This window comes from Mesitornis unicolor, unplaced genomic scaffold (assembly GCF_000695765.1).
Source record: "Mesitornis unicolor isolate BGI_N332 unplaced genomic scaffold, ASM69576v1 scaffold23208, whole genome shotgun sequence".
NCBI classification, from domain to species: Eukaryota; Metazoa; Chordata; class Aves; order Mesitornithiformes; family Mesitornithidae; genus Mesitornis; species Mesitornis unicolor.
Window position 1 is genome coordinate 29,130 of NW_010202835.1, and position 11,097 is coordinate 40,226.

General features: G+C 39.2%; 1 protein-coding gene across 1 annotated transcript; it reads right to left on the reverse strand.

Annotated features, from left to right (window-relative positions):
* Nucleotides 1-3,553: 3,553 nt before the first annotated feature.
* On the reverse strand, nucleotides 3,554-9,361 carry DHCR7 (7-dehydrocholesterol reductase). The gene is made up of 7 exons (XM_010190530.1): nucleotides 9,260-9,361; nucleotides 8,152-8,374; nucleotides 7,302-7,392; nucleotides 6,433-6,646; nucleotides 5,762-5,966; nucleotides 4,695-4,826; nucleotides 3,554-4,114 (listed from the first exon to the last, which is right to left on the reverse strand). The coding sequence occupies exons 1-7, from the start codon at nucleotides 9,355-9,357 to the stop codon at nucleotides 3,650-3,652; spliced, it is 1,428 nt and encodes a 475-aa protein (XP_010188832.1). The 5' UTR covers nucleotides 9,358-9,361; the 3' UTR covers nucleotides 3,554-3,649.
* Nucleotides 9,362-11,097: the final 1,736 nt, after the last annotated feature.

The following is an 11,097-nucleotide window of genomic DNA, read 5'->3' on the forward strand; positions in this document are numbered from 1 at the left end:
AGAGGTATAGATTTTAAAAAGGGAGTTTACATATTTATGAACATGTTTAAAGCCTAAATGCATTATGTATGCTATAGTCCACCATTGAATTGTGTCATTATTCTTTCAGGCTGGAAGGGAATAAACTAAACTGCAGCTACAAACGATTAACCGTCCTGATGCTGAAAGGTGGAGCCTTGATCTCAGAAATGTCATCGTATGGCGATGCCATCTAGTGACAGGGGTTTTAAATGTGGGAAGGCATCCTCCCTTCCTATAGGTAGTGGAAGCTCCCCTCTCCCTGCGCCCCTCCGTCTGTAGATTGACTACTGACAATCTATCATGGCTATACACTAGAAGATTTTTTTTATTTTCCTCATGTAGATCTGTGGCAATCTCGAACCTTCTCGGCCTGTTGTGCCCTGCTCAAGCAGACATGTGCTACTTCCTACAGTAATCCAACCAAACTACTTCACTACTGCTCTAAGTAATTACCAGTAGTTTTTGCTGTATTTTCCCAGTAATTATAGCTCAAGTAAAATAAGGACTACTTTAAAAATATTGGAATTTCCATATTTGAAATTCCCAACATATTACAGACACAGACTCAAAACTTGATAGGCGATATTGACAGCATAGTATCACTAAATATGAAAAATGAAATACTGGGGAAGACTTAATCCAGTACACACCCCCACAAAACCTTCAAAGCAAAATATATGGAGTTGGTTGTGTTTTGGTTTTTTCTTTTCTGTTGTGGAAGAAATAAACTAGATTTAATACTGGAACAGGCTGCCCAGGGAAGTGGTGCAGTCACCATCCCTGGAGGTGTTCAAGAAGCACATGGATGTGGCACTTCAGGACATAGTTTAGGGGGAATGGGGGTGTTGGGTTGACAGTTGGACTTGATGATCTTGGAGGTCTCTTCCAAACACAATGATTCTGTGATTCTGTAATTTAAAGAGCACTGCCATGCATACAAAGCAAAATGTGACCCAGGCATCACACTATCTGAAGATGAGCAAATTGACAGCTAAAATTAAGCAGTTTTAAAGGGCAGCATCAGTTAGACACTGCTTAGAGCACTGCTTACACGTTGCTTATGTTAGGATGAAGCTTACAGCACAGATAAATATATTTTTTAAGAAGCATGAAAGACATTTTATTTACAAGAAATACAAACCTGAATGGAAAGAGCACTTTCTTTTCCAGCCAGATGCAGACCCCTGTAGACATAGAATATATACATAGTTTGTATGCCACACAGATGGAACAAAAAAAGATCTGTATAGACAGCAGGCAAGCCTGAAAAAAGCAGAATCTGTCATACTTACAACAAATAGGATGCAAGTTTAGCCCACTGATGGCCTCTTGCTTGAAAAAAACCCCACCTTGTGACTAATTGCTTCCTACCATGAGTTTAACAATCTGGCCAACAGGGAGTTCTCACTTGCAGCAGCCAGGTAATCTGCAAGGTGAAGTATTCTCAGCAGGAGCAGCAGTCTGCATCAAAGAAACAGATAAAAGTGCTTACATGCTCCGGTGTCAGACAGTACAGAAAATCCTTTGAGTAATATTAGATGTAACAGAAATTGCCTAAAAGAAGTATTTGAATGCGTAACACTCTTGTTACTCACAATACTGCCCTTTCACTTCCATTTCCCCCACTTTATTTTTAAAGCACTGATATTTTTATTGGCCTTAATTGGGCAATTTCTTCCACTAATCATCCAGGATTTATCAGTGAAAAGAAGGGAGCGTACCGTGCCATCCAAGGCTACCATGATTTAGAGTCCAGATTATCTTACAATATTTAAATAACCTCGGCATTAACAGCAAGCTCTCAGTGCAATTTCCAAGGCTACATACAAAAAGGATGCAAGTGTGAGGCCTTAGGGAAGCTGAGAAAAGAAACTATCCAATTACTCAGCCAAGTCAGGGGCAGCCTAAAGCAATGCAGTGCCAGAGACTGATGGGGTCCAACAGTCTTAAAAGCCCGCACCTCAGTTTTCTCTTCCTCTGAACTGAGTTCTCTCAAACCAACCATTTTATAAGCATTGCTCCTTGGTGAATTGTTAAGGTATTGAGCTATATATTTATTTTTGATGAAGGCAATCAGCATTGATTCCTGCCCCTGCCTCCCATTTCAGTATTTATATTAAAAGCCCTCTTCATTCATAGCAGTGCAAAGTTCAAATGCTCTACTGCAGCAATACACCCATTGCAAGGAAGTGTGCTATTATTATGGCCATCATTCCTCCTCTGTTGTTAACACTGTAATGTCTTGAACTTATCTGCAAAATTGTGATAAAACAGTTATGAGGTCTACAGATAGTACTGGTGCTACAGTTAGGTTCCTACGAGCTTACTCTAAGAAGGCACCTCTATACATGCTTGTACATCCAACAGACAAAGCCAAACTACAAGTTACATTTGTTTTCTAGGTTTGGAGAGACCCTTTTTGTACTGTCAAAACCACTGTTTCAGGGAGTACTGCAACAAAACCAAAACATGTACTCACCAGCACACCTCATTCAGATCTCCCATGGAGATCATGCAGCTCCTACAAGAAACCAATTTATTTTGCTGCAAAAACTAACTGTATATTTGTGTGTAAAAATAATAGAGTCTTTTAGCTTGCACATAACTACCAAGCTCGTTACAAGATGCATGGTTAATACTATGATCCTTCTGTCTTTTTAATTGTTTCTCCTTTAAGCTTCCTTGAATCAGGTCCTGGAATTACACTCTTTGAAGAGCTCCTTTTGAATCTGGTAACTTTGAAAAATAACTATGTAAGAAAAAAAGAAATAGCTGAATGGAAAATTAGCAGTACTTTTTACTTGTCTTAGAATCCAGCATTTATTTCTTAAATTTTTACAAAGAAAATTTTATACAAACGATAGAGAACAAAGTTTTCTATCCACACTAAAGAAAGAAACATATGCTGAGTATCTTCACAAAGCAAGTTTGCTTTCAATACCAAAATACCACCCAGTTGCTCATGCACCATATTCTCAGGTGCTGCAAACTAATGTAACTTTTCAGCTATACCAATGTATACCAGCTTGCACAAATATTTGTATTAGGTTATAAAAACCTTCTCACACACCAGTTTAGGGTCAGGCTCCCTCATTCAGTATTTCCCCAGTTAACCTCTTGAAAAAAAAAAACAAACAACCCAGACATTAAAACCTGACTGTAGGTCATGACTGTCACAAACAACCACATCAAACAATTTCTTTCATAAAAAGATCACACATTTATTTTTCTCCTCTCCTAGGTCACTGGAAATCAGTTGCAGAACCCTGCTGCTCTGAAGGGTTAGGCTTCCCCCCAGCTTTGGGAGATTTCAGGAGTCTCAGGATATGTAACTTTTCTTCAATTCCAAGTTAATTTTGACAGGAAAAAAACCCAAAGTTCCAAAAAGGTAAAAGAGCCTTCTAAAAAAAAACCAGGCCATTTCAGTGCCTCATTTCATTTACTTTAAATACAGTCTGCCTGCATGATCCTTCAGTACAGCCAGGATTACTGTCCAGCCATCTTTTCTTCTTCAGAACCATATGAATGTACTTCACAAAGGGTTTTTGTTAGTTTAACTATATGGATAAACTCTCTTCACTTCCAAAAAAAGTTTCCTTTTTTCTTTCCCCTGGATTCCATGCTAGCCTTAAAATATTCCCGGTAAGAGCCGGTAAGGCACTGCAGCAGTATAGCGCTTCCAGTCCTTCCCATATTTGCTGAAACAACGGTGTTCATCCCTAATGCAACGGTGGATTAGCAGAATAGCCATATAAACAATGTAGAAGTAAGGCAAGATGTGTTCAAACCCACAAGTCAAGCAATAGGCCAGGGAGCCCATCAAATCTCCCATGTAGTTAAAGTGGCGTGCCCACCCCCAGAACCCTGAGGTCAGCAGTTTGCTGTAGTACTTGGTCCCATCCGCAGATACGTAGGAGCACTCAATATATTCCGGTTTCTTCCCCCATATCTTGCAGTTGCCATCTGTACGACGGAAGAGGTCCTTTTGGTGGTTGGTCATTCTGAAGATGTAATAGCCAATCAAACCCAGCATCAAGATCCCTATGACGTTAGCTGTGCCCAGCTGGACAGGGTGATAAACCAAATACAAACCCTGGGGAAGAGAGACACACAGAGACAATCAGTGATTTACTTTAAATGTATGCTCAGGATGCCAGACTAATTTGTTGACCTACAGTGACCCAGAACAGGTGAGTAGAAAGAATAGGAAAACCCACCCTACTGGTAAAACTGTGGAAAATTTTCATAAGACTGCATCCTGTATTTTCTCTCTCCAAAATTGTATTTCTTAGGTGGAACAAGATGAAGAGAAAAGTTGCAAGGATGTAGACCGATCAGGACACAAGTAAAACAACTAAACTAAACTACCCACCAAAAAAATCCTCAACATGCAGGAATACTAAATGGAACTGAAAGTATTTGGAAAAATATACAGACACAATAGACAGTGACAGGTGACAGAAAAGGGCACAAAAGAAGGTGAGGAGAGGAAAACATGTCAATTCCATGGCTGGACAGTAAGCTTTCCTACAAGTGAATTGCTACAAAGGATGTTGTAGTGGTCACTCGAACTGTCTAGAAACAATTTAAGATACAGATCAAACTGCCAGGGAGAATGTTTCTGGAAAGTTTCTTTTCTTTTAGCCCAAACATGTATTGTACCACATTTTTACCTGCAAAGTATAGAGGTAAGGCAACCAAACACAGTCTCCCCAGCCCAAGTACCATCCAAAGTGATCATGGCAGATATCAATGGTTTTCAAATACCAGGCTTCATTCCAGAAGTAGTCCAAAACATAAATACCCTGAAACAGAGTAGTTTCACATTAATAACAGAGCACTGTCACCAGTTATCCTGTTTAACAGCAATCAGCTTAATCTTTCTGTGCTGTCATGTGACAAGATCTCAAAACCAACTTCTGCTTTTATTTTAGCACTTCAAAAATAAAAGGAACATATCACACACAAATATACTGCATCTATACAGCTAAAGCAATAATAAGTAATGTAAAGTAGTATTAACTGAGATAACTAAGGCAAGTGTACAAGGACATATACTTAGCAAGCGTACCCATATTTGAGAACCCCTACCTCTCTTCACCCTAGAGTCGCATGCTTACGGAGAGGAGGAATAGAACCTTAATTGTGCAGGCTCCCATTTACACATATAAACGAATAAATCCAAACTATTGTCTGTACTCATTACTTTGGGGTCTCTTCAGTAGAAAGCACAGCATGTATCTGGCTATTCTTAGGTGTGGAGACATCTGTAGTTCTGCATGTCTCACACATGTACAAAGTAAAAGAGAAGTTAGGGGCAGAACTGCCCTCAGGAAAAAAAAAACAACAACCCTGCTCAGTCTTCAACTAAAGCCATGAGATTTGTTTCTGTTCTCCTTGGATTCAAGATCAGACTATGCCTGTTTCCAGAACACAGGCTCAGAAAAGTATCTCTTAATTTAAGTTTACACTGAAATCTGCTGGTGCAGACATGACCATGCCACTGGTGGCACCCTGAATGAATACAGCAGAGTAGTTACAGTGGCACTCTGAATGAATATCAGGGTCCAAAGAAATTAACACAAGTGTCCAAAGAAGCAAATCGCTGTGCATCATCACTGAATGAGGTTGTTCAGGCCAGGAAAAACTGTGTAAGTTCAATTTCAATGCAAGGCGTTTTTGACACTTTAATACCAGTTTACTTCTAAATTGGTTTCTTATTTTCCTCCTCTGAATTTACCTGAAGTACATTGACAAGGATCATGGAGTTGGTTACTTGACCATACAGCTCCTGTTGTTTAGCAGCATAGGAAAGGTTAATTAGAGTCCAGGCTACAATACCAGGGCGCCCATTGAAGAACAGCTTGAAATCAAACCACTTTCCTATTCGAGGGTTAAATTCAATCCCCATCATGTAGTCATAAAAGAAGTTGCCAGTGAATTTGCTAGAAAGCATAAAAATTAGAGATGTATGCAGTTATACACAAATATAGGTAATCACTATTCTGACTACACATTTCAGATTCACTTGAGGTAATGATAATAAAAATCATAAAACCATATAATGTTGTGCAATGTAACACAAACTGATCCAACCAAAGCACTACGTTAGTAGAGATAAATTTTAGCTTCAGAGGTACCCTAGTTGATTATTGGTAACACTTCTGAACAGTCCAACTATAAAACTCTACATCCATCCTATCTGGGACAAAGAGGTATCTGTGACACTGAGGCTAACAGTCACATGATACACAGCATGAAACAGAGGATCATGCTAATGAAGCCAAGTACCACAGCCATACATTGGCCTATCCATCTGTGCCAGTAAAATATATTCTATCATTATTCTGTGCAGTATTCAATTTATAGGTCTGATTGCCTAGTATTCTCTCATTCTTAATAACCACATACCAGTCTTTGGCATTGGTAGGGAAGAAGTAGCTTTTAATCATCGCAAATGTGGAAACTGCATATCCCAGGATATTGGCACACCACAGGAGAGGAATCCAGTTGTCAAAAATGATGGTGGGTGAGAACCAGTGGAAGTAATAGGCATTTGCAAACCAAAGCACATGGGTAATGATCCAAGCCTGAAGTCCATTGACTTCATACTTATTCACTATGCCTAAAATATTAAAAAAAATAATGTTACTGACATTGCATTAGCACAGCTTTTTATTAATATGGGTATGTGTACAATATATAGAACCTCAATCAAGGGCTCATGAAACGACCTCACTCTCCTCCCCTTCCCAATTAAATATCTTCTGGCACTTTTCTGAAAGTTTCATCAGACTCTGCTGTAACCATCAGACTTCGCTAGGCTGAGTTTTTCACTTAACTTCACAGAACAGTGAATTTGGAAACTCCCCTAAAATTGACTAAGCTAACAAGTTACCTTCTCACAGTTCACATCACACATTTTGTTCAAGTTGCATGTACTAACCTAGCTTCAGCAGGTGCAACTGCATTGACAAATACTGGCAATACCCACTGCTGATTTTAAGTGCCAAAATTATTAATCTGTATTTTTCCATTGCTGGTGTGGTACCTGCCACATCAATAGTTGTACTAACAGTAAGAGACAGAAATTCTATCATTTATTCTAAAAGGTGACAGACTGCTTTAGTTTTTTGTTTGAAGCAAACATATGAGGAAGGTGAAAGCATTTATGTCCACGTTTCCTCCAGATACACATTGGTTATTAAAAACTATAAGTACAGAAATATTACCATTTTAAAAGATTGTATGGTGTGCATATATTCTAAGGAAGAACTTACCAGCAGGTGTGACAGCACCTTCTTGTACACCTCCTACATATCCAGGGAGAAATTTATGGCAGAAGTCAGGAATGAACAGATACAAAATCACCTGGAAGAGAGAGAAGGTATTAATAGCAAAACCAGACAAGACAAAACCCCAAAATATACTATCCCTTTCCCACACATACCAAATATAATGCACAGCAGTTTCAGTTAAGTATTGGATAAGCAAATATGGCAAGATTTAGCTGTTGTGATTTTAGACTAGTAGCATGTCCAAGCTATTAAACAACTCTAAAGATGTGCTTAGATTGTCATCTTTCTTTGGTGGAGAGATGGGACAGTTGGTAACGTCCTTCAGGTCCTTATCCTTTTATTTTGAACTCAATCTGAGTTACACGTCAGTTGTTTTCCAATTTGGAAAAAGAAATTTGAGCAGTTTGCTAAGTTTGAAGATATTTTGCAAATATAAGTTGTATATCTTAGATCAATGTTCTTTTACTATCTGCCTATAGAAAATATCACCCCTTCTGCAGTGTTAGTTTATGATACATTTTTTTGTCTATTTAATTTAAAACAGATGTATTGTTATATAGTTTTTTTTTCTTAAAACAAAAGAAAAACAAATGTCAAAAAAATCCCCAAAAAACAACATCACAGAATGTCACACAAGAAATACTTGTGTATATTCCCTAAATATTTATTTTTCAAGTGCACAAGCTTTGTTTGGATTCCAAAAAGCCATGGAAAGTGAGAAACACCAAAGACTAAAAGCCAGTGCAACACTCCATTATCCTTCACATAAAAGGATTAAACAAACAGCTGCTTTAAAAGCCAGCCACTACATCTATTATAACTCAATACATACCTGGAAAGTGACCCAAAGGGTATAAATGCTAGCAGCCCTATAGGTCAGTGTAGGAGTCTTGTTCCAGATGTCAGACAGATGTTTACTCCCCGTGAGCAGGTCAATGAGTGGATCAATCAGAGAGCACTGGTACTGGTGACAGGACATTACGAAGTAATATACGATAACTGGTGCAAACATGAGCAGGAAAAGGATGCTTGCCAAGGAAAACCAGTCCACCTCCCTGTAATCCAAAACAGAGCAATTTTTTTTCCCCCCACCTTTCAGTTAGAACAGTGGTTTCAATAAATCAGGCAATTTTTTCAGTTGACCTTCTAAACTAACCGGATGAAAACTAAAAATATTTTCTGGGCACATACATTTCTTTGGGTCAAATAGCTACAAAAAACTTATCATACTACATATTTTACCACAAACTGTTAAAAAACTATCAGAGCAACAGAATAGATAATATCTCTTCTCCAAAGAGCACATTATTAATACAGCCATCTGCCTTTGATGGCAGCCATGGGTATAACTGGTAGAGTGTTCAGTTGGAAGTGGTAACTGAATCACAAGAGTATTATACAAAACTTGGAAACACAGAAAAGACAGACCCTGGACAGCCAGAAGTTGAACCTGCTCTACCATGCGCTGTCTGTAGTGGCAAGCCATATAAACACCTGTGGCTGTTTCCAACTGCAACACAATACTCTACCAATACTTGCACAACTCTCTGAGAACAGGGAGATGAGTCATAAATCCTACTACAGCAGGAGATGTCAGCTGGCAATACCACAGATGGATGCCTATTTTCCAAATCTCATGAAATATTTTGTTAAGTGCTTGAAGGAACTTCAAATTTCACTGATTTTTATGAATTGTTTTTTCCTTTTTTCCAAGGAGGGCTGTGTTTTAACCCAAGCCATCTGGCAAGCTCTCTGTCTTAAAAATCTTGAAGTATTCTTCCTTGGCATCTGTTACTACAACTCCTTAGACATGAACTTCCAATGGAAGTGATGTAACAATCTGTTATTAAGAGAGTGAAGTTTAAAAGGAATGCAGCATCTAGAAAAGTATGAAGCAATTTGAAATACAATGACCCATTAGGGTCATCAGCATCTCTCACCATGCTCTTCCCCACTGGGCTTGAGATGTTTGAGTATTGTTTTGCGTGCTTTTGCATTTTCTTTCTTCAGAAGGTTTTTTCTCCTGATGGGCTGCCATAATGTCCTGTATGAAAGAAAATACTCATGATATTACTCCAGCTGGTTCTCAGTAATTCTTACAGCTCTACAGAAGAAAAACACAAATAAAAAAACCCTACATCTTTCCAGGTATCAATACTTTCATGACAAGATTTCTAAAGCAAGTAATGAAACAACCTCAAGAGGACATTATTGATCATGTACAAGAAGCAGAAAAAGACAGAATAGGACATTCACTGTATCAAGGTTAGATTGGGGGAGCTTACTCCACTTATTTGTGTTGGTTTTGGTTTACAGAAGTAATGCAAATTCTTGTGAGGAACAGTTACAACACTGGTAAGAACTTTGCCAAGATAGAAAGGCTCTTCTTCAGGAATTATCAGAGTTAGAAATATTTAGGTCAGATAAAACCTTTGACATCATTTAGCCCAACCCCAACTGCCCCTGCTGAGAGCAAGGACAACTTAGTACAGGTCACTCAGTGCCTTGCCCAGTTAATTTTGGGTATTTCCAAGGATTCCACGAGGTCTGTCAGTCCTACTGACTTTTTTAAGAGACACAGAAAAGAAATCGTAAGTTGAGAATTTTCATGGTGTTTAGTTTTGGTTTAGGCTTTTAAGTAACCAAATAGCCCAGATACTTTGCAGAGCTCAGTATACTGGGTTTCAAAGCTCGGCTCAGTCTGCTGAGCACTTATAAAAGCCTGCCTGCTGCTACTTGGGATTTTATGCAAGACTCACCCACACACTCAGGTTATCATTAATCTTGAGAAACAGGATAATCATCCAATTACTGATACTGGGAAGTGGCTAGACGAGAAAGACTGGCATTTAATAGGTTGCATATGGGATCCACACTTCCTCACTATTTAAAGGCCAACAATTGCCCCCAAGTTTTGTCTTTCTACAAAGCAATTTAAACATGTCCCTGTTTAGGACTGTTCTTCTACATAGATAGACCCCAGTCCAACAGACAGCTACGCTGGCAGCAACAGCCTCTCATGTTCAGAGCAATACCCAGGCCATTTAAGATATGCCAACGTTTCTGGATCAAGACTCCCACTGAAATCATACTCCTGTTAGTAACCACTTCAATTTTTATAAATGCAAGCTTCCCATTACCCCACTAACTACACCCAAAATACTGCTTTCCTAAACCCTTAGGAAGCTTTTTAACAAGAGCCTGAAGCAAAATTCGCAATTCAAACATCATCAGCACAGAGAACCGCAGAGATGGACTCTTCCCAAGGCCAGACTTCAGGGCTGAACTATGAAGTGCTATATTACTGCTCACACTGTGTTAAAGGAATCATCACCCCAGCCGTACAATTCACTTGGAAGCTCTCCCCATTTGGTGATAAAGCCACACAGCTAACAGAGAGTTTACGGAGGAAAGCTCACATGAAGTCTTTTCAAGCAATAATTGCACGTTTGAGGCTTTTTATCAGCATACAGCACACACTGAAAGAAGCACTTACTGAAGAGAATCTGTAATCAAACAGAAATGCGGCAAAAAAAAACCAACAGAAAACCTTAGATTTTGTCCTACAAAAATAAGGCAGAGTCGCTGTATTTAAAGGAAAACCTCTCGCTAACATGCAGTATTGCACAGAGCTCCCCGTTTTGCACAGCAGGCTGCCCAAGAGGGGCTTTGCAGACCAGTGCAAGCAAAAAGGGCAGCGCCCTCCCTCTGGCCAGACGCGGGTATCGCGGAGAACATTACCGGCGGTGGGGGGCATTACTGGGGGCAAGGGAGGACC

Coding starts and splice junctions, on each gene's coding strand:
- DHCR7 (XM_010190530.1), bottom strand. CDS start 9,357: ATGGCAGCCCATCAGGAGAAAAAACCTTCTGAAGAAAGAAAATGCAAA. Junction 7,393..8,151: donor CCCTTTGGGTCACTTTCCAG/GTATGTATTGAG, acceptor TCTCTCTTCCAG/GTGATTTTGTATCTGTTCAT. Junction 4,827..5,761: donor TCCTTGTCAATGTACTTCAG/GTAAATTCAGAG, acceptor ACTCTGTTTCAG/GGTATTTATGTTTTGGACTA.